This window comes from Brienomyrus brachyistius, chromosome 12 (genome assembly GCF_023856365.1).
Source record: "Brienomyrus brachyistius isolate T26 chromosome 12, BBRACH_0.4, whole genome shotgun sequence".
Taxonomy (NCBI): domain Eukaryota; kingdom Metazoa; phylum Chordata; class Actinopteri; order Osteoglossiformes; family Mormyridae; genus Brienomyrus; species Brienomyrus brachyistius.
The window spans coordinates 11,352,549-11,375,987 of record NC_064544.1 but is presented as its reverse complement, the minus strand read 5'-3'; the positions used below and the strand labels follow the sequence as shown (position 1 = coordinate 11,375,987).

Genomic DNA, 23,439 nt, shown 5'->3' with positions numbered 1-23,439 from the left:
GAGAGGTGGTTGAGGCAGACAGTCAGCAGGTGGGCTGGTTCAAGAAGGTAGGCAGCCCACCCCCTTGGCAGCCAATGTATAATTAATAAGAACTTCATAGCTGCATCGCATTCAGAATCAAAGGCTCCTGATAGCCTCTCACGCACAGCCTCCGCATCGTTTTCCTACAGACTCACTCGAGCAGTTTTTTTCTCCCGTAAACTCTGCTTACTAAAATAGAGCCTGCTGTCGCCTCTGCCGCTCACTGGATGACTAGCTGGAGCCTGACGGAGCGATCGCGAGGGAATGGCAACCCGCAATCACGCCGCCCGCACTCGCCTCAGACGACAACAATGGGCGCCGCTCAGATGGCGAGGTCGCGGGGGCAGACAGCCCGACGTCACCCTGCTCCATTACAGCTGGGTGTGATTGAACTTTATTGTTCCGCAGTGTCCCATGATGGTCTGTGGGGGGAGCAGGGACTTGAGAGGTTGCCGGTGGAAATTTTGCGTTCTTCGAAGGGGGGGTCTGGTAGCCTCTTTTTTTGCTGGGACACAGAGAACATTACCAGGTGTTAATGTGACTTAGTTCACAAAGTAGTGAAGCCTTGTTGATTGAGGAGGAGGCTTATAAATTATTCTCAGCCTATGATTTTAATTTATAATTACATTTTAGAGCCACTTCTGTTCGACCTTGGCCCCTCGGTGATAGAATAAACTTTGTCCTTCATTCAGGGTTGTATAGTAAGGAGTATATAATCTTCTTCTTTTCTTTAAAGACTCAAATCCTCTTCACGGTACCCGTCATCCCATAAATGCTGAAGAGGTGATCATTGGCCTGTTCTTGCGAACGCTTACCTTACCTAATCCCTAGTCAGTGCTGAGGACCTAATTTATTGTGCTTAGTTACTGTTGTTTGTTAATTCGCCTCCAAGGCCTCTAGTTGTGTATGATTTTTGGCGATAAGTCAGCCCTGGGCTGATGGAACAGCGCATAGCGCCAACCTGCATAGCGCCAGCCAACAGCATATACCGCCAGCCTGACCTGACAGCATGTACCGCCAGCCAACAGCATATACCACCAGCATGACCTGACAGCATATACCACCAGCCCACACAGACCCAACAGCATACACTGCCAGCCCACGCTAATCCAACAGCATATACCACCAGCCTGATCTGACAGTATATACAGCTAGCCTGACCTGAGAGAGAGTACAGCCATCCCATGCTGATGCGACAGCATATACCGCCAGCCCACGCTGACCCGACAGTGTGTACCGCCAGCCTGACCTGACAGAGAGTACAGCCATCCCACGCTGACCCGACAATGCGTCCTACCAGCATATGCTGACCCGACAGCGCGTACCGCCAGCCTGACCTCATAGAGAGTACAGCGATCCCACGCTGACCCAATAGCATATACCGCCAGCCCGCACTGATCTGACACCATATACCGCCAGGCCACGCTGACCCAACAATACATCCTACCAGCGTGTGCTGACCCGACACTGCGCACTGCCAGCCTGTGCTTACTCGACGGCGCGCACTGCCAGCCTGTGCTGACTCGACAGCGCGCACTGCCAGCCTGTGCTGACTCGACAGCGCGCACTGCCAGCCTGTGATGACTCGACAGCGCGCACTGCCAGCCTGTGCTGACTCGACAGCGCGTACCTCCAGCCTTCATCTTCTCTTCTCCCTTCTCACACCACTGCCCCATCTCATCCACATGACAGCGTTTCCAGATCTAGAAACAGCTCGAACCTGTCATATAAAGGCCTTGAGAAAACAAACCTCAGATCAGGCTCCCCTTGCCCCGCTACCCCCCATCACCCTGGGTCACTGCCTAACCTAAAACTAGCAGAAGACAGTAGGAAGTGTTACCTGGAAAAAATGTACAGTACTTTGCAAGAGTCTTAGGCAGTCGAAGAAAATGATGCTTTAATCATTACCTCACTGAGTTATTTAAGTAATTCAGTTAATTAATTATTTGAGCTGCTGGTGAAATGTAACAAATACATGGAATAGCTGGGATGCCCCTGAGGAGAGGTCTGGGAACCAAAGGCTTAAGTTTGGTTTCAGCATTGTTAGGGACCAAATTAGCTGTGCCCCCCCCCCCCCCAAAAAAAAAAAAAAACACACACACAGTACCCCTACCATATTGGTAGTAACAGTCTCTGCTGCCCATACCCAAATCTACATCCTTACATCTAGCTACCCAAAAAGATATCAGTAACGGAAATTCTTGGTTATTTGTAGTACTGTTACTGTTAATTTGCATATGTTCTAATGTAACATCGTGTTTTTCTGAGCAAATGTACACTTAATACCTAGATAAATAGCTTGAAACATTTCATTTGACTGTCTTAAACTTTTGCACAGTACTGTATGCACACAGGATCTATGTGGAAAAAGCCCACACTCTAATGTTATACTTTTATAAACTGCAATGGGAATTGTACAAGTATGTTAATTCAGATTTCCCCCTGGCATGGCTAACGGCTTGCCCCCCTCCCTATTTAAATAAATCAACAACCTCAACAAGCCAAAAATAGATGCACTTTGGTAAGATGTTAATTGGGTAATTTCGCACTGGAGTGGCCATTCTGACTTTGATCAATGGCTGGTGGAAGTCATTACAGGCCCCTGCCCAGTGCGAGGGGCCGCCGCTAATTGCGTGCCAGCCCGTTGCTCAGTGGCGTAATTGACAGCTGCGCGTGACAGGTGTCTGTGGCGACACCCCGCATTTACGAGGTGAGCGCGTGCGTGCGAGCGCGAGATGGCGGAAGCCAGAGGGACGGAAAATGGGAGACGGGGCGGGAGGAGCCATCGGGCCCGGCCCAGACGTCCGCTTTCCCGCGCCAATGCGACTGCGGACGTGGAAAGAGGGACGGAAGTTGAGAAGGTGAGATGGAGTGCGGCTGCCATGGAAACGCCGGCGTTGCTCTTAAGCTACAGTGGCAGAGGAAGCGGGGGGAGGTCGTTTCATTCTTCACGGCAGATAAAATACCTCAGGGCCTCGCTAGATCGCACTGAGGCTGCCAGTCACTCATGTCGCCCAACACAATCCCACGCTGCATCAGAGGTAAGGCTACTCACTGCCCCCAAGCCCCTCCCCGACCCCCAGTCCACAGGGGTATGCACAAGGGGCGGGACAACAGGAGCACTGCTGAATCCTGATTGGCTCCCGGAGTACCCCCTCCCATTCACTCACCGATTCAAAACATATCATTGTCTAATGATAAGGTTGGCTCCCCTGTATGAATTATGGCCCCTCTTATCCCCCACCTCCCTGCTTAAAAAAAATCCTAGACTCGCCCTTTCCAGTTCACAGCCCCAAAGGGTCTCATGCTGCAAGGCCTTCAGTACGTAAACAAAGGTGGTGGGATGACAGGCGTCTGCAGCTCACATGGAAAGGCTCCTCGGGCCTTGGAGTGTCTGCTGAGAAGACGGGAGAAACCACAGACTCATAAAAATGTAAAATGCCTCACTGGGAAAATGCAGACAGTGGTGAAAAAAAATCCTCCGATCATGAATGGCCCTGAAGTTCGCAATTTTTACATATATTGAATTTATGCATTAGACATTTGATTAAAATGAAAAGGAACGCAGTTCATGATAGTGCTACCATTGTTCCACATAAACAGAATACATTCACATCATCTTTATTCATCTTTCAATCCACTCTCTGATGCTGTGCACCCCCCCCCCCCCGACCCCCAGCTTCACCGAAAACCCACTGGAAAGTCCAACTGCATCGCAAAGACGCTCGTCTCTTTCTTCGTCTGTTTTGTTAATTGCCGTTTGAGTTCAGATTGACGAAGAAGGATCCTGTCCAATGCTTCTGTCCTTGCAATTCCGTAGCTGGATGCTCCTTTGTGACCCGTGTTGCGACTGACAGGTGGGAGGGCCAATAAGACGAGGCGCTGAGGGAGGCAGGGCTGCTGCATGGCACATTCACAGCCTGGGGATATTATAGTGACACTGGGAAACCTAAGGGATGTTTAAGGTTGCAGCAGAATGCCTGTAATGCAGGGACAAGACTCTGGCCAGGCGAAGGCGTATGTGAAAGCCTGGTGACTCAAAGGTTCCTCTGGGCTTCAGCTGAGAGCTTAATCGGCGCCATTCTTAACCGGCCAATAACCATTCAGCATCATTCAGCTTGACCAGCATGACCGAGTCCAGATCGACGTGGGCACCTTCCATTTATGCATGTTGCTGTTTTATTCAGTGGCAATTCAGCTAATGGTACAGCAGTCTGGTTCCACATTATGTGCATCATTAAGTGAATTATTTTCTTATAAGCTTAAAGTTTAATTCAACTGAAGGAGAGAAGTGGGTTTTAGATTAAGAAAAGGATTTTATGTGATTTTTGTAGGGCGGGGGGTGGGGTTATGGGGGATTTTATTTCCCATTTTAATAATCTAAATTTCAACGTCTCTTGTCGTGCAGGGAGCTGACCCACGTCTCTCCTTTTCGGCGCCATAGCCAGACTCCTGCTGGACATGATGACTGGCCAAAAGCTGAGGGATAAATCCCCCCCTTTGTGTTGAAACAAAGATGGCTTATTAAACCCATAATCAAGGAGGGGGGGGGCTCAACTTAAGGCTACCTAGGATGATGTTTTTTCTCATTTTATGACTGCTACTTCAATAATTGTATCCGGCCATCCAACACACTTCATCTCCAGTACAGGGTCATGCTGAGTTTGAATCTCTCCCAAGAAGCATATGGCAGGGAAACACCCCGGAGCGCCGGCCAGTTCATCACAGAGACAACAATTCGGCTAACCAATCAGACTGCAGGAGGAAACCCACACAAACACAGGATATGCCGGATATGTATACTCTGTGCACACAAACTGGGCTGGGAAACAAGCCCGCAAAAATGTCTTGTGGGAGGTTTGTTTACACAAAAATGTTATGAGGGCAGAACAAAAAATGTGTTCTGAGGGCAGAAGGAAAAATGATTGGTTCAAAAACATAACCAATCAGATTGCAGAGGAGGTGGATCCAGTCAACTAAAGGAGGCAGGACCAAGACATCCAACTGGTTGGTCCCACCTCCTGTAGTTGCTAACCCTAATTTGGCACCCTAGGGTAATACAACAGGTTGTTGGAGAGTAGGAAATATGCTACTAAAGCATGCTAAACTATCCTACGGGGCAGCAGAACTGTCAGAAAAAAACAATCACTTTCCTTCTGCCTTCAGAACATTTCTGTCCCACGAGCACAAAACTGGGAATCTGAGATCTCTTGTGCCACCATGCCATCCTTAAATTGCTTTCATAGCAGACATGGGCATAGAGCTCTAGTTGTTAAATGAATATGATTTGAGTAAGAAAATTTCAGCTTCGGGTAAAAACACTCAAGAGTGACTGGGAGGAACTTGATGACGCTGCCGGAGAGAGCGAGCACACGGGAGCGGCCATACGGCTGGGCTGCCTGCACAGCTGCTTCAGCCGCGTGCTTATTAACCTCAGGCTTCAAGGCCTGGCTCAGGGTTGTGACCATAGCAACTGTTTCCGTGGGAACCCAGAGGGGTCGCCGCTCCGGGCATTCCGGGCTGCCGCGCCCGAGCGTGGCGTCGTTAGTCCCGTCAGGGTCACGTATGGCCAGTTAAAAAGCTCATCGTGAAGGGTGTGCGAAGTTCAACTCTGTGCTGTTCTTTGTCGGGCCGGAAGCTGCTTTTTCCTGGTACCCGAAAAAGGGCATTTTTGGTTCCTGTTGGTAAATGTTTGTGTTTCGGGGCAACAATATCAAAAAGAGTGTTACATAAAAAATACGATAGGCCATGAACTAGGGATATTGTAAAAGTGATTTACTGATATAGTGCTACGTATGGATGTGAATTAAGACAGGATTCTCATGGTAGGTAGAGTTTCATTAGTGCACAATCATCAGCAAAGCATGAAAAAACTGCCCCCCTGCACTGGTCTTTTTTGGTTCTTTCCCTTCCAGTAATCGCATTTATCATGCTGCTTACAAAAGGTCCATATTATAATAAATAATGAAAACCGCCGTCGTGACAGCGAGATTACGGTTATGCTGGGGGTTTAGCATTCAGCTTTAGCATTTTCCCCATCGCCGCAGGTTTAGGTTATAAACTTTGCTTAACAGCAGAACACCAGTGACCTTAACTGATGCACTACTTTGACCCTCATCCTCCCCAGCAGAAGCCTCTGCCATTTATCATACCCCTCAAGAGGCACCCTCGTGCCCGGCAGGGAAAAAGTGAGTGTACCTGTACTGCATATCAGACAACGGGCAAAGGGGGCAGTGCCAGGTCAACGTACCCCGCATTGACTCCTCCAGATGTCCGTCGTTTGGTAATTTGCGACGTGTCGTCGAGAAACCTGCACGATATGTTTGTGGGATCCCATAAAAAAACATGCAAAAGGAAGTGATGCGTGAGTGTGATGTATGTTTTTATCTCTCCCTGTCAAAATGGCAACTCGATCAGATTTGCCAGCTAGATTTTGCTTCCACTCAATGTCTTGCATTGACCCTTTCCTACAAAGGAGCACCATCCATTCTTACAACGTCAAAACACTTCCACAGTACTAGGTCTCAGAGATGAGGGGGCTGGAGCCTCTCCCACGCAGCACTGGGGCCAAGGCAGAATAGCCCCCCCGCACCACACTAGACTGGGAGAACACGCCATCTCTATACAGATATAGCAGGGCTGCCATGCAATCCCACAATCCTCGAGGTGTGCGGCAACAGTGCTAATTACCGCACCACCAAAGGAGATCCGCAGGAGGTCAAATGGCTGTGACACGTGGCCCCCATTCACCGATGTGCTTACATGTTGCAGTAGGCCGCATAGTTGTGTTTTACAAGGCAGTTTAGAGAACAGACTGCGTGGGAGATGGTGACGTTTTAACGCGGCTGCCACTGCTTATCTTCTCAAGGATTAAAGCAGAATTAGCTCACCGCGTATCAGAGGGTGACAAGCTCAGCTCGATAGACTGTTTCTGGTGGGCAGGAGCCTTGCGGAGAGTCGGCTGCATAAGACGAGGCTGTTTTTGTTTGTTTGTTTTGTACCTCTTGGCTTTGTTATGTTCTTATCTCCCTACCTGCGTTAAATATTGTCTTTGCAATATTTTTCTGCTTCAGCCATATTATAAGAGAGAAATTATGGGCAAAATATTACCTTGGAGCCCCCCGATAGATCAGGAGAGGTACTTGGGTCGTAGTGCAGCCACACCACAGTATTCCAAGTACAAACACAAAGACCAGAGTGTCTTTGTTTTTACAGCTAAGGTTTCAGGTCCAACAAGGGGAGGAACGCCTTTGTTCCTCTTATTGCTCCATCCTCAAGGCATCACAGAGGACAAATTACAACTAAATACTTTCTCAAACATATTAAACTTTGTAGATTATATCCATTATAGGTAAAGCTTCTGGCTAAAAGATTAAAGTATTCCAATTAGTCTTTTTTCACATCCCCATTATGTTTTTGATATATTGCCTCTCAAGGACCAGTCCTGAAGATGAATCCACTAATTTGTTTCAGTGGAGAGTGTGAAACATATCAGACAATTTGCTTTGGCATCACCATAACAACCTAGGAAGGGTGTCTTTGCTTTAGGCAGAGGTGCGAGGCAGATCCACACGATGGTGCAAAACCCCGGCGATGTGGTACTTTTCAGACATTCACACGTTGGTTCTTCGGGTTCGGTAATTCCGGGTTTGGAATCCACAGATCGCTGCTGTGAGGGGCTGGGTGTTGTACCTGCAAGTCTTACCTTTGCAGAGGTCAGCTGAGCCTAACTGTCCAGGAGCACAGAAACGGAGAATGAGGTGGAACATTGAAGTAGAACACTGGAAGCAATAGAACATTCAGACCAAAGAAGGGTACATGTAAATGTTCTAGATGGGGTGGTACAGTCAGGGGGATATTAGATTGGGCCCCCAACCCAGATCAATATGACTATACTCTACATTTTTAGGGCCGTGGGGCTCTCAGGGGCCCATGGAATCGTCCTGACCATCCCCTACTTTATGGTGCCCCTGGGCACAGTAGTTCACGCTTTTGGGTTTGTCTCCAGAACTCCATGTGTGAAGGTTATGCCTTTTCCCCATGTTTCATGGCTTCCCAATCACTGTCTGGAAACATGCAGGTAGGTGAGCTTGCATCTGCAAATCACCCTTACTGTGCGAGTGCATATCCTGCCATAAATATGAGGCTATGAAAGGTACATGAAGCCTTCCGTAATTCAATGCCGTTCTCAGACAGCGTCACTCCAAGTCAGTTGGCGATCTGTGACCTCTGACCCCCACATTCTCAACCTACATGTCACTGAAAAGCCTGACTCTATCCCTGCCATGGACCTCCCAGCCCAGTGCCAGTGGGTCAGGGTGTCTGTGGCACAGACAAGATATTGGAAAGTAATCCAGTGTTCTTAGGCACGGACAACCATCAATCACCAACCAAATTTACGCAATCCAGCTCAATCTATTTATGGTGGCTGGGGTGGGGGGGGAGATGGAGCACATGATGGGAAAATCTAGTAGCGTAATAGAAATTAAATACATGTTGCTTTCTTACGATTAGCCTTCCTGACACGCGGCGCTCGCTAGCCGCTGGACGAGTCAAAGCCACTGCGTTCCATCTCACAGATTCAGTAATTACCGAAGCAATTTTCCTTCTCGTCAAAGCCAGGGGACGAGAGGCATTTGAATGCAGGCCTCACCCATTTAATGTCAGGCCTGTCCAGAACCCCAGGTCTGCCACAGGAACAGATGGTGGAAATCAGAACGCTTCACAGGAAAGATGCCTATCATTTCATTGTTGTGCGATTACAAAACTGTAAATTTAGCATAAAAAAAACAAACATCTTCTCCAGTGGGCTATACTACCGCAGACCATGTTTCACTGGTTTCAAACAGTAAAACAATACATGAATAAGGAATTTAATTCCTGGTGATACACTGCATTTCATTAGAGTGGTAAAGAAGGCTGCATTATTTTCATTTAATTGCGCAATATTTTTGCTCCAAAACCACTATGTTATGAGAAAGCAGGATCCACCAATCCCTAGAGCAATTGGGGGTTAAGGGCCTTGCTCAACAGCCCAGTGGCGAAATCACTCTGTTGATGCTGGGATTTACACTGGCAACCTTCTGATGAGAGGTACACAGATCCACGCACCACCCCTAAGTGTTAGTCATCATGCAAAGCCAAACACTAACACAACAGCTGCAATCACAAATGTAAACAAGTGAACTGAAAGGTGTGAAACACTGACTGCCCTTGGTCCACGTGACAATCAGCTTCTGCTGTCCTGAGTTCACACCAACTTCTCCTTCCATCATTGGACTGTATTGAAATTAACTCCTCCTACTCCACTGGATCCACATGATTATGGTCTCTTCCTACAGTCCCCAATCTGCATATTAGCCGACTTTTCTTCCTGCCCTGAGTCCACATGGTAATGGACTCCTCTTCCAGTCCTTTGTCCACATGGTAATCTCCTCCTTTCCCTGGCATTAGTTTACATGGTAATGGACTCTTTTTGCTATCCTTGGTCCACAAGAAAATTGACTTCTGCTGCTGCCTGGGATGCAGATGAGCATTATGTAAGGAGTGAGCGGGCAGGGGAGAGCAGTGTGTGTGTCCTCGCGGTTTTCCTCCATAAACACACAGATTAAGCTGCTTGAAAGGGGCTCCGCTAATCCCTGGTTGTCACCACACTAAGCCTGCAGCCCTCCAAGGCGCCGGCAAACACTCCCACCTTTCTTTCTGCTCCACAATATGAAGCGAGATCCGAAATTCCACCTGAAAGTGGGACTTAGTGATTGGCAGCCACTGTTTTCTCAGGGAAAGGGAATCGGATTGGGGTAGGGGGGTGTTATAGCAGTGTAGACCTCCTTTTTCTCCACAATCAAATCAGTAACTTTGCAATCAACAATTGCAATCATCAGATGCCCCCCCCCCCCCCCAAACTCCTGTCTGGGCCTAGGGACACTTCTCAAAGTCACTGCCCAGAGTCCTGAGTTGCACGCAAGAAGAAGGGGCTGCTGGTTTCACTCACGGCAAGATCATCGATCATCCCTGACCGCATGCTGGACGTTGCGCAGTAGGCGAATGAACTGGAGGTCATGCAGCTGGTCTGCACCACGCAGTCCATCACAGTGACAGGCATCCCCCTAATCACCCGCTGAGGCCACCAGTCACATGATGCTTCCCTCTATCCCCGAACGACCCGAATCCCGGGAACGCTCACTGCAACATTAGGGAAAACCGGAAAGTCAAATTGCACGCGGCGCCCCACGAAACGCCAGTGCGTGAACTTAATAAGCCAGCTTCAATTAGATCTGTTCATTTATCTTTTTTTTTCACTCCATTCCTGCTGTCAGCCAGAGAATGTATTTCACAATGCTTAATGTAATGAACAAGGGAAAGACATATAATGACAGGCTTGCAATTTGTCAGTCAAACTCTGAAGTATGTAATAGGGGTGACCGACACATTTGACTTTCGGCCCACTCGTACGCAAAAACAGTCCAGGTTTAAACCTGCTTCTCAATGATCCGGGCCGGCGCTACTTGCAGGTAAATGAACCCACTAGCCTCATAGGTTATTCCTGTGCATGTAGGTGTTTAAACTAATAACTGGTTCTCCGAGGGAAGGCTGGCTTAGATTGGCAGTAAAGTCATTACTTCAGTTACAGAACTTAGGGTGTCTGTGTAAAATGTAAACCAAGGAGCTCCTGCATTCTTGCATTTTGAGAGAACCCTACGTGAGGAAGCTCAGCAAGTATTGCAATGTGCTAACAACGCCAAGTTTATAGATTTGCATCCCAGGGAGTTCACGTAAATTGTAACCCTTCCCTCCATTGAAAGCTGCTTTGGATAAAAGTGTCGGGTAAACGTAATTCGATTGTATACGGCCGGGGCATTCAGCTAAAGTTCACAGAAGTTCAGCTACTCAACCCCAGTGAGGTCCAAGCCACGAATGACATATTACCCATAACTATGATTCTGGGAGCTACATTGCATAAATATAAATAGTCATTTTATTTAAAGGTTTTCAACCAAGCATATTTTCAAGGAACTTGCTGATGAACTAAAAAAAAAAAAAATCTTAAGCCATTTATTCGAACAGACCATTTTAGTGATACATTCATCGCTTTTGCTGCTCTGATCGTTTATGCAACGATGGCTTGCGACACGACTGGACAAGACGCTGCAAGCAAAGGACTCAGAGGGCCCCTGCTGAGTTGGCCACTCTGTGCCTGTTCAAAAGTCGCCTGAGTTCATTAGCATGACAGAATATGCTCCGCGATCCAGATGTAAATGTCTCTGGGTATAGATTAGGACCACTTAGTGACCGCTGACATACAGCAATATTAATGACAGTGTTGCAGAGACGAGGAATGAAACTACGACTCCCAAGTACCTCTCGGCACCCCAGTAACTCAGGGAGGGTCTCTGGGACCGTTTATGAAAGTTTTTGAATGGCGGAGGAGAGGAATGAATATGTTCAGTGAGAAAGCATGCAGGAGAGGCACGTTTGTAAGGAAGAGAGGCTTTGGGAAGCTCAGGGAGGGAGTTGAAACACAACAGCCGGATGAAACGCAGCCAAGGAGCCGGCTAATCTGACACGTAACTCTGAAAAATCCCGCCCGCCCGCGAGACGCTCTCATCCTCTCTGATCCTCCATCCTGTCACTCAGCGCTTCCGAGACGCGCCATTAAAAGGTTAAACGGAGACCGGGGAGTGCCACTGACGAGGGAATGACAGGCCGATACATCCGCCTTTTACGTCCCGGGAGCTATCCGGCAAAGTCAAAGTGCCAGAGTGCCTAACGCCACACATGCTCAGAGAGATTACGGCTGACGAGATGGAACATTCTCGGGTGCAGGGGAGACGTATGCTTTTCGAACGGCGGCGGTTGGGGGGGGGCCTGTTAATGCCTCAGCTGGTAGCCGTGAGCCCAGGCTTCATTCCAGCCTCTCTAATCCTTTCACTTCTACCCCCCTTCCCCCCCCCCCCCCCCCCCCCCCGCCTCGCCACCCACAGGCCTTTCTAAAATGCCTCTAACTCGCCACTGGAAATCACGCCACCTGACCCACATTCCGGCAGCCAAAGGTCCGGCGACCGCCAGCAGGAAGCATTTCATTCAGATTTACTGGGAGCCGCAATAACCGCTGGCTGTGACTAATCTGATGGCCACACCGGCAGCCGTGCCAAAACCGCTTCACGCGGCAGAAAGAAAAAAAAAAGCCTTTGAATGATGCCCATAATGCAACAGGCTACAGCCAAGTTCCTCATATCCTGCCATTAAATTGTTTTATTTTACATCAGTAAATAAAGGATGCATACATTCATCTGCCTTGGGCCTCTGCCATTACATTTGCTATTGAACGCTAATGAAAAAGTTCAACTCAACTCAACCCAACTTAAATTTAAAGGTAAGCAACGCATGCCCTCTAGTGGTAGGAAGACACAACAAACAGCTCAACTGGTTTGATATGACATTGCATTTAAATACATTTAAATGTATTCAAATACTGTTCAAAAGAAACCAGTAAGTTATGCTGCGATTATTTTATCCTAAAGACAACAATCGCGAAAATACTGTAGGGTATGTTTTTAAGCCATCAAAGTAAATATTGCAGTTCGCTCACAAGCTATCTTGCCACTCTCTCCGACACGTCGGGACAGGTAACAATTTAAAATGATAAATTCTACATTTCAAACAGCATGACCTGAAGTTGGCATTGGGCATCGTGGAGTTGGCAGAGATTTCGAGTAGTAACTAAGCTCTCACTATCCCGCGTTAAACTCCGCCAGCAACACTGGATCTGAGCTAATCTCGCCCCAGTAATGCGCACCCAACCAGCACCCAAAACCGAGGCCTCACATTTAACTCTGCTGAGCAATCAGATTTCACACTTTCCCGGCTGGCAAACGAAGTTTCTCCCACATAATCCGCTTCCCTGTGACCAGCCTGGGAGCCAGGAGGAAGGAAGGGAGGAGGTGCAGAGGGAAGGAGGGGCGAGAGAGAAGGAGCTTACATGCTGTCGCTCCTCACTGTAAGAGACATGCCATTAGGAGCAGAAAGACAAAGAAGAAACAGACTGAAGAGCGAGAATCGGCAGACTGAAAGAGAGCGGGAAGGACAGGATAAGGGTACAGAAGAACTGATAGCTGAAAAATGGGATGAGGGACAAGGGAGCCATTAAAAAAGAGACAGAGAGAGGCAGAAATCAAGAGTGAGGAAGAAAAGAGACAGAGGAAGGAAGAAAAAGTGGGCAGAGAGACAGAATGAAGTGGAATGATCATCCAGGTGTGCTGGTCTGGAGGTCTGATGATGACAGTTTGAGCGGGAGGCGGAGTCTGTATCGTGGCCACAGTGACAGTCTGACAGCCTGACATCCAGAACGGGAAGGTTCCTGACAACAGGAACGCGTGTGTGGTCGTGCTCAGAGGAGCAGGTGGTACCAGGCAGCCGGCGTGAGTCATACGGTGCCCGAAGCCCAGCGGCAACATCTGCAGGGCCGAACGCCATGACTTTGCTGCAGGCTCCGCCCCCCTCGTCTTCCGTTCACCAGCAATGCCCATGAATGCAGTTACCTGTCATCACTATCGAAACTCATGCTTAGGATGGTAACAGCACCCTATGGTGACACATTACCGTTATTCAGCTATGAAGGAGAAGCTCTTGCCCAAATAGTCTGTCACTTTTACCCGTCTCTTCAACAACCGAATTGTTCCACGGATCGTGGATTTCAGAGGGTGTCAGTGGAGGCATGATTCCTAAATCCAGTGAACTAGCATCCAGTTACACTGGCTGCCAGACCCGTAGCCACGCTGCCACCTATGCTTGAGACGGAGAAGTGCACAAAATTACCAGAGGTCTGCTGCACAACTGGCCACTGTCTGATTTCCCAAGCAGAGTTTGACAAGACCGAAAAAGGCCATGGGGGGTGGGAGGGATTATTTTTCAGTGAGACCCTGACTATCCCCGATGGTCAGACTAGTCGCATAGGAGATCAATACTCTATCTGTGCATATAAATTGTGCAGGACTTCCTGCGCTAATTACATATGATTAGCTAAATGGACCAAGGCTCAGTGGGCCTGCAATGATTGAAATGAAAATATTAAAAAAAAACAAAAAAAAAATCAACACCGCATTGCAGGGAATCAAAGCGTGTTGAATCTAGGTGTTATCTAAGCTGGGAGGCCACTATCTACAGATGGGATTTATTTTTTTGTGTGTGACTAATATGTTTAATCTGGATATGGATTTTAATTTGGTGGCTCAGGGTGGATGCCCGTATGTTTGTAGTGGTGAGAAAATGCCTATGGTCTCCGCCAAGGTGGAAAAGAAAGGCTCTTTTCTGCCCTCTAGAGACAGAAAGGCAGTGCTTTTTTCTGTAATGAAGCTTGGGCAATGTGTGTGTTTGTGTGTGTGTTTCTGTATGTTGAGGGTGGGTGTCTTTACTAATGAGATAACAGCCCTCCCAGGATGGGAAACACTAATGCAATTCCCCCCTTCTGCATTGTTAACAACAGTAAAAAAAGGTCAACAGACTTAAGCTTGTGTCCACAAGGTGCCAGCATCTTTTCTCCTGTTAAACCCATTACTCTTATCAATGCAGAAGTCACAGTGATTCATGATAGACCCACCAGACTCAATCAGATAATTTCACCAATATCCAATAATAAGCTGTGATCTGAACCTTGCTTTTCTGTTCCTGGGTGCAGGTATTTAATATGGATTTAAGGTTGCCTAGAATCACCAGCTTTGTGCCGTTTTATCTCCAGGGGCTCAGAAAAGTGGCAACACCAGGGAATTTGATATTTATCTGTGACAGTGTGTCAAGAGCAGACTGCCTCTCGTTTCTGTTACGACTTCCTCTCCACGTTCCCCTTTCTGCAAACTTCTTGATGGACTGGACATGTCTGGCTTTTATAAACTACCCTTGCTTAGTTTTTCCTTAAAAGAGTTATGTTCCATCGAAAAATTATACTAAGAATCACAACCTGCTTCTAATGTTGGAATATTTCTTGGCCAAGGTAAGATCATGACACCCAGTCCATTAATATGCATCCCAGACTATAGGGGAAGCTATTGTTAAGCACACAGACTCATAAGGCGTCATGCCTCTGTAAAGTGGATCGAGTGAAATGTCACTTAGGGTAAGTTGGGTAAAATGCAGAAAGAGAGAGAGGGTAGATCTGCTGGTCTCTTGGAATTGCACTCCTTGCATTGACCTCGTAACGCTGCTGAAACTGCAGAGAAACAGTGCAGCAGTTATGGGACCACCGGCTATGTGACCGTAAAAAAAAGGAACCTGTGCTTCTTTCTCCATCTGCTAACTCTTCCAAGGATCATTTAGGCCTGGAGTTACTGAAGAGGAAGCTCAGGCAGATGTGGCACCTTGGTTTGTGTTGTTCTTCATAGCTTAAATGGACATTACATGCTACTGTCGCTACTACTGTATACGAGTCACAGTACCTCACTTCGGCCACATGGATATAATCAGGTCTTGTGATTGGTTCACCATATCTTTATTTTGGGCGGGCACTGCTAATTATTATTGACATTTGTGGATGATCATATGGATGATAGCTGGGGGATGAATGTAGGCTGTTGAGGTACTGCTTCATCAAGGGGTCCTTACTTCTCCAACTCCTTAATTAATTAGTTTAGGGAGTATACCTTCTGTTGGCCAATTGCAGCCCCCCCCCCTCCCCCCAGCACCACCACTAAACTACCGCCTCCCATCTCTCCCAAATACCACCATTGTCAAAGATAAGCCATTCAAATAATCTCTTCATTTCACCAAATATTTACGAATGCATGGAGTTCCAAACTCCATATTATTACAATAAGCCTAAAAATGAAAGTGGAAAGATGGAAAATTGCTATAAAAACCAACAATTACCCGTAACACAAATCCTACTAACATTATCGGAACTCGTGAAGAATATAAGATGCAAATCTAATCATGGCGCCTCCATATTGCACAACTCGTTTCTCCATCCCTAAGGCCAACTTGACGTTATAAAACGGCAGCGAGACGGTCCGAATGGTCAGGAAGAACATCAGAATCACACAACACGCGGACTACACAGACTGACAGCTAATTCTGGCATGTGGTAGTCATGTCTAGGAGTGGTGGTGTGGAGCAAGGACAGGCTTTAACAAAATGTACACATAAAATAGACAAATAATAATATTAATCTCGAAAATGGGGCTAGATTTAAAAGAAACTGCAGAGAGCAGACTGTGACAGCACTTGGGGCTGGGAAGCGAAACGGAACACATCATTTCACACAAATCAACGCAAACAACCCCAGGCGCATGACCCTCCTTCGTACAACAGATTATAATGCCGGTCATTATCCCTTCTGTCTGGAGTGAATGCGTTATTGAATTTCCTAATTATTTTTATTTCATATAAGCTAGTAATACTTCGAGATTTCAGGCTTGATGCATGCGGACGGGAAAAAGATAAAGGAGATGGGGGCGGAAGAAGGTGTGGCAGCACGAAAAGAAGTTAATTATACATGGCACTCTCGTCCGGCATGCCGAATATCTTCCGGAAGACTGTCCTCGTGCTTATAAAACAACAGCTCCGCGCGCTGTCTCCATCACGATGAGCCCTCGGGCGTTTCGGCGGCGCGCCGCCCATCTGCTCCCGCGGCAGGTGGCGCGCGTCGAAGCGCGCGCCGACCGCGAGCCGAGCCCTTTGGCCGCGCGGTCTGCTCGGCGCAGATCGGCGTAGCGCTGCGCCCCGGATCTCGCCGCCTAGTCCCCTGCGGGGCGTCCCGCTTTTCCGCTCGCTCCACTTTTCTGCTTCGGTGGGCCGGGCGGCGGAGGTGTCAAGTTGCCTCGGCTCCGCGTGAGCCCACGCCTGTTGGTACCTGAGGGCAAAGCGATATGTCTGGCACGCCCACACGCCGTAAGGGGAATGCGGGGGGAATCAACACCGAGGATGACATCATTCTGTCACTAACAGTGCATCCACCCCCCAGACTCCAGTTACATCCAGTAAATTTTTTTCATATATTACCGAGCAATGAAAGCTGCACAGATAATCTTTGGCTCTTATTCTACTAACACAACCCAAAATAAATGCATAAAATCCTTAGAGTAACCCTTAAAGTGCCTATCTTAGCACCTACTACCTAACAACGTTAGAGTACAAATCCTTAAAATCAACTGGAAGTAGTGTCAGTCAACCCTCCCGAGGTGGCACTGATGTAGCAAGCCTATTGCACTTTCTCTAGGGCAGGGGATGCTTGATTAGGGAGCCACGTTGGCTTTGATTGCAAACACAGAGGCCACTCTTACATCACATGTTTCCTCAGTCAGCATTTGATTTTTTTTCTTGGAAGGTTCTCAAACACCAGCAAACACCTTACAAAGCCCACAAAGGAACATACAGAGGTGGGGAAAATGACTTCTATTTTTCTATTTTATATATAGTCCCTACAGAATTGCCTGAGCCTTATCTTAATTGTATAAATGCATTTGTGTGATTCTGTGCTGCATTTCCCATTTGGGTTCTTCCACACTTAGAAGTGGCTTTATTATTCAAAACCAGAAGAGTGCGAAACACTGTTACTATAACTTGCTTTCTGCTACCTTCTCATTTTTGGCTCTGATTGGTCAAGCTTATAACAATTCCAGGAGAATTGGGATTTGCATTGCAAAAACGCTCTATCAAAAATGCAACATGATATGTAATTGGACTAAACGTGATTAGGCCTAGTCCAATTACATTAAGGATTATTGTTCTTTTACACCATTGCAAGCTTTTATATGCATCATTTTCCCCATTACAGTATTAGCCAGATTCTCAAGGACTTATTTGCAGTCAGGTTCTTAGACAACAAGAAAAATAAGAAGATAAAAAGTGAGATTCTCTCCCTTGAATTTCATATTCTATTGCAATATTCATTCAAATCTGAATACATAAATATATGGTTAGGAATCAAAAGATGTCAGGAAGCCTGAAAACTGTGCCCTGATTTAATACTAAAAGCTACAGGTTGGTCTCTCAGCTGAGGAGGTCTCATTGACTACAGCATATTTTTGCAAGCTGTCTTCTCGCACTCCGCTGGTTTGCATTTTGGCATACAACCTGGCAGTGCCATGGCCAGGAACCTTAACCGTGATGCCACCTGCTGTTTGTCCATCGCCAGCACCATCCAAGTGAAAACAACAGAGTGACATGAGCCTCCCTGATCCGCTCAAAACACATGATTTCTCTGTAGCTTTTAAGGGTCTATGACTCACTGTACAGATCATAGGCTCTTCCAAGGGTGCACAGTGAGAGAGACTAACCAGTCATTCATTACAGGTTATGCCAAACTAGGGCCTGTTTCACCAAGCTTGATTTCCTGTTTAGCTTGATAACTTGTTGGATTTAAGGTAGTTTGGGCTAAATAGAGTTTATCTTCGTTCACCTAAATTTAGCCCAGACTACCTTAAGTCCATCAAGTTATCTGGATTGAACTTGTGTTCAAATAGTATTTTGATCTGTCCAGTAGGAAGTACACAAATACATATTTGGCACAGATTACCAATTACAAAAGGTCTTCAGCATGACAGGGTCTGGCTCAGCTTGACCTTCTGTTCTCAATATGACATCCCATGGGTTTCACCAAGAACACTCATGGTGCATTATGACATCCCTCCCCGCGATTTCAGGACATCAGGTCAAACAGTGAGGGGTTTGAGACAATTCGTTTAAATAATAAATAATGCACATCTAGTGACTGAACATTACAGTTAGGCAGAGGCTCACTTGATGAATTTTGATTCCTGTGGCGAAATTAGCTGCAAATAACACACAATGGTGAAATTGCAAGAAAAAAATGTGTAATTGCAGGAAGAAAAAAAGATACATGCGATGTACATATGAGGAAGCGTATGTTTCCAAACGAATGTTCATATTCTTATTAAGAAGATAACTCAGCTAAAATAGAGTGCCCCAATCAGGGAACACACCGTGGCATTGTGTCTACCATTATACCAGAGTCACACGCACACACGCAATGACATTTGGACAAAATTTCCTCCTACCAGAAGCGTAGGGGCAGGACATGCAAGGCAGGCAATGGGAGTTGAGATTTTCCTCATTAATCTGAGAAAGAAACGAGCTGGTAACTGAGGTGTAACACAGAGATAATTTTAATGCTACGACCATTTACAATTACACGCTGTACGATCGCACACGATTGATCCTACTGCTAAGTAGTACCCTGTTTCTACCCCTACGTACTAGTGTACTGATGTAAACTTAAAGTATTTGACTAATAATGAATTAAATAATAATTACAATTAAATCTAAATATGTATTAAAAATCTATATTGTTTTCGTTATATATAAACATATAATCACTTTAAGTGACGTAAAATACTCACTGGGTATTAATATTTTAGTTAGGGTGACTGTATTTTGCCGGGCACAAGACGCAAAGAGAGGCGTCTAAGCAACGCAAATATAAATACAGAAAATATTCTGACTGTAGAAAGCAAATGTCAGCATGAATCAAAGAGGAATCCCGTAAATCTCAGGCATTTTATGTGCCCAAAACGAATGACGAGTCAGTCAAAAAGGAGAAGCCTTATTTCAGTAGAACTAACTGCAACGGCAGCCTTCGAGTCACGTGTGAGGTCGCGTGTATCCCGACGTGGAGTGACGTAGAAAATATGCGACACGGCAGGGGAGTAAGTTAGTTCGTGGTTTCTGCTTTCGTTTTACTAAAGGTAATTTGCTTTCGGGCTAATTTAGGGTTTATCTAAAGTCTTCACATTTCGCTTACCTGCTGTATCGACATATGCATGGTATGAGAGTTTAACTAGTGACAGTTAAACTATCAGCTGTTCATAAACTAGCAGCGTCGCGGAAAAGGGTTACTGGTTACCAGCATCGATGCCAGGCAAAAAGTCTGCAAAAGAGAAGAAGAGGAAACATTCCCATTCGGAGGGTCGCCATGACGGAGACAGAAAGCGCAGAAGTACGGAATCGAGCATGGAGGTGAATATGCCCTGCTTTTGCTGCATAAAACAAGTCTTCGTTGCAGACTTCTAAGAATTTAGGCACCCAGTGACGTAAAGGTAGCTCTATTTAAGCCTGGCTAATTAACTAGTTTACTCTCAACTTATTTGCAATTACGGTTATGGTATAAAGCTCATCATTCAAAAGTATAATGCCTTATGAGGGTCATTTACCAGCGGTAATTGTACGAATTTTTTGCTTGAGTGTGGCAATGCTTAGTGGGAACATAATCAGGCATTATCAGCGCTTCAGCGTAGTGTCTCAACCACCAGCCCGATTGCAAGGAGGACAATGAGCAGCAGGGGACAGAGGAGCCCAGTGACATCGAGGAGGGTGGCTTAGACCTGAATGTGTCCTTCAAGCCCATCAGCGCCTATCTGACGGACAGGCAGGAGATGCTGGAGCAGTGCCTACGAGTGTTGGGGGAGAACAAACTCAAGAAGATGCTGCCGGATGAGTTGAAGGTCCGTCTGCTGTCACACCATCCATGATGATGGTTTAAAAAAAATATGCGCATAGGAGTCTTTATTTGAATACAATTGACCAGATGGCTGCCCGTGTAAAGGAACTTTGTCCTTCAGGTGCTCATAAGCTTTGCTTCGGTGTCACAAGCAACACTTTACTGTAATTCGCAGAGCTGCACTTTCGCTGAGATCAAGAACCTCTGCTGGGAGCAGCTGAAGCAGCTTTCACAGAGTAACCTCCTTCAGATCCTGGAAGGTGCCGCATCTCAGCACTGATCTTATTCATTGTTGTTGTTGTTTAGTATCGTGTTTCTTTAATTTCACTGTTTTTTTTGTTTGTTTATTTTTCTTATTTAAAACAGGTGAAGAAGTATCTGGCTCCTCGGATGCTGAAGAGGAGGGAACAAACAAAAAGTCAGAGACTGACAGCCAGTGAGTAAAAAGTGCTTCAGTTATAAAACACTTGTGACAAGATTCTTCCCATCTTTCTATTTTTGAGTCGGGAACATCTCTGAATATGTCGGTCTGTCCTGCAGCTGGATGTTTATTTTAAAGTACTTGATGGAAAGCAAAGTACCCCCCCTCCCCCCCTCAGAAATGGTATCCTTAAAGCATCTTTCAAGGAAAATGTCAGAGGATGTGAGAGTGGGCCCACGCTCACCCCATGTCCATGTGCCTGATTGCACATGTCTTTGTGTGGCACAGGCAAGACAACAACGTCGACTCCACTTCATCTCTGAAGGAGAATGTCGAAGTGGAAGATCTCAAGCAAGGTGACAGTGAAATATCTTATATGTCTCATATGGCAGAGTTTCAGAATAAATGCCTATTTCAAGTCCCTTTTCAAGTACTTATTCTTAATAATTATCATAATAATTATTATTAGTATTAGATGTAATATTATAACATTTATTTGTCAGTTCTTTTATTGGAAGCTGCTTTTTTTTAATAGGATGTTTTTTTCTGGTGTAATTCCAGGTAATACCTATTCTTAAGGGTGAAAGCTTGGAAACTGGGATTTGAACAGGCACATGGTTCTTGTCTTTAGTGTCATTGTTTTCCCACTGTTGTGTGGAAGGCGGTGGCTCTGGAGAGGAGAGCGACGTCCTGAGCATCAATGCCGACACATACGACAGTGATATTGAAGGACCCAAGGAGGAGGTGACGGAGAGGGCGGTCCAGGCAAAGCCTGGTCCAGACCAAGTGAAGCCGGCAGAGGCACCAAAGTCCGTGGATCCCAAGAGGGAGCTGCAGAAGGACATCGAGAGGAGCGTGAGTGAGATCTTGGCCCTGGGAGTCACCCCAGGACGGGAACAGCTTGCAGACCAGCAGCCTCCAGCAGAGGTGGCCACCCCAGGACCCCCTTTACCAACGGTGGGTGTGGCTTCTGGGGTCACTCCCCAGGTAACTCCACCCCCTAAGACAGCCCTGCCCTCAGCCCAACAGCTGGAGCTTCTAGAGCTGGAGATGAGGGCCCGTGCCATCAAGGCTTTGATGAAGGCTAATGAAGTGAAGAAGCAGACCTGTAGTTGACTGTACCCCCCCTCAAGAGGCGGGATCTTGGCTGTCATTGGGTGATGTTCAACCCCGGGAGGCGGGATCTTGGCTGTCATTGGGTGATGTTGTTCAACCCCGGGAGATCAACCCATGGATGGTTTGTTTATTTGCCCAGGCAGTCGGGCCATCTAAGGCGTGGAACTTGACTTTGTCTGTCTAATATAGTTTTTTTTTTTAGTTTATACTTAGCTTAATTTGTTGCCATGTTCCTCTGCCTCTTATACACAATTAGGTTTATATCCTGTAAATGTTTTACAGCAGTAGCCATTAAAATCATGAGAACATCTCTCTGTGTATAGCTTTTTGTTTTTTTTTATTTGTGATTTATTTACTTCAGCATGCACACAAAGCTTGCATATTCAGCTTTTACATTGTCATGCAAGTCTTTCGTACCTAAGTGACTGCAAATACTTTGTGTTCCTGTATTTTCATACTTTACCAAGCAGTATTATTACATGTATTAGAATATTATGAGTACGATGCCTCACTGAAGCTTAAAAACATCACAAAGCTTACACTTCTACCTTCCTTGGTCACATACAGTAAATATGTAAATTTGCATATTTTCTATTTCCTTCTCACAAAGACTGTGATCACTGCATTCATTTCTAGCTATAATCCTCTGGTTTTGGTTCTTACTCGGGCAGGAGAAGCTCTGTATTATTCAGAGCTGAAATGGCAGGTTAAGCAGAGTCTCAGATATCCAGTCTTTAAAGGAGAGTAAAGGTTTTCCATTTCAGCAAGGATATTGTGAAATATGGGATTCCATTATCGCCGCTTTTCAAATAGTGAGATGGCAGAATGAAACGAATGATCGGAGACTTCACATGGGAAGATACTGTCCTGCGCACTTCGTGTTCGTTATGCAAAGTAGTTTTTTTTGGGCTTTTATTAAAAGCTATTTCTTCTAGAACCTTCTTAATGGAAAGCAGGTCAGTCAGAGTGTCTGAAGACCACAGAAGTGCAGATTTAACAGTTCTGACTAGCTTCTCTTTAACTGGTTTGTCATCTTGTTCTGGGCATTTACTGTCATCCAGTATGGACTGAACCAACAAGGACAGTTTGGAGTCCATCTGGTGTGATTAGACTTCAGCTAATGTTCCCAGTAAGACACATCACTGTCACGTTGCTTTAAGTTGACCTTAATGGATGTGTTGTACGGGTGGTGTTCTTGTCACATTGTACAGTCACCGTAGTTAGTTTTTTTGACTGCGCTGTCACCGTAATCAGCTGAAATAATCTTTTCCGCCCATGTTCCCTGCGTACTCCGAAGTCTGTCTGTGTTTCATCAACTCTAATGGTATCTTACAGAAAGGTTTTATTACCTGATTCAAATAGACAGGCTTCCGTGTTAATAACATGACTGCCGTTTCTCAAAGGAAATAAACTGTATTAGATATAGTGCATT

The 23,439-nt window shown here is 46.2% G+C and overlaps 1 protein-coding gene and 1 long non-coding RNA gene across 2 annotated transcripts; one reads left to right on the top strand and one right to left on the bottom strand.

The window, feature by feature from the left end:
- Positions 1–430: 430 nt before the first annotated feature.
- On the bottom strand, positions 431–19,646 carry LOC125704489 (uncharacterized). Its single transcript, XR_007381146.1, has 3 exons — positions 19,374–19,646; positions 19,032–19,092; positions 431–526 (listed from the first exon to the last, which is right to left on the bottom strand). It is a non-coding gene; the product is annotated as an uncharacterized LOC125704489 (long non-coding RNA).
- An 11-nt stretch (positions 19,647–19,657) lies between these two features.
- Positions 19,658–22,317, top strand: LOC125704488 (caspase activity and apoptosis inhibitor 1). Its single transcript, XM_048970075.1, has 6 exons — positions 19,658–19,989; positions 20,283–20,474; positions 20,646–20,730; positions 20,837–20,906; positions 21,180–21,247; positions 21,553–22,317. The coding sequence occupies exons 1-6, from the start codon at positions 19,885–19,887 to the stop codon at positions 22,005–22,007; spliced, it is 975 nt and encodes a 324-aa protein (XP_048826032.1). The 5' UTR covers positions 19,658–19,884; the 3' UTR covers positions 22,008–22,317.
- Positions 22,318–23,439: the final 1,122 nt, after the last annotated feature.

What these genes read in the sequence shown, in the direction of transcription:
- LOC125704488 (XM_048970075.1), top strand. Translation starts at nt 19,885, where the DNA reads ATGCCAGGCAAAAAGTCTGCAAAAGAGAAGAAGAGGAAACATTCCCAT. An exon ending in TGCTGCCGGATGAGTTGAAG is followed by an intron (nt 20,475 to 20,645) that starts GTCCGTCTGCTG and finishes TGTAATTCGCAG; the next exon opens with AGCTGCACTTTCGCTGAGAT. An exon ending in AGTGGAAGATCTCAAGCAAG is followed by an intron (nt 21,248 to 21,552) that starts GTGACAGTGAAA and finishes GTTGTGTGGAAG; the next exon opens with GCGGTGGCTCTGGAGAGGAG.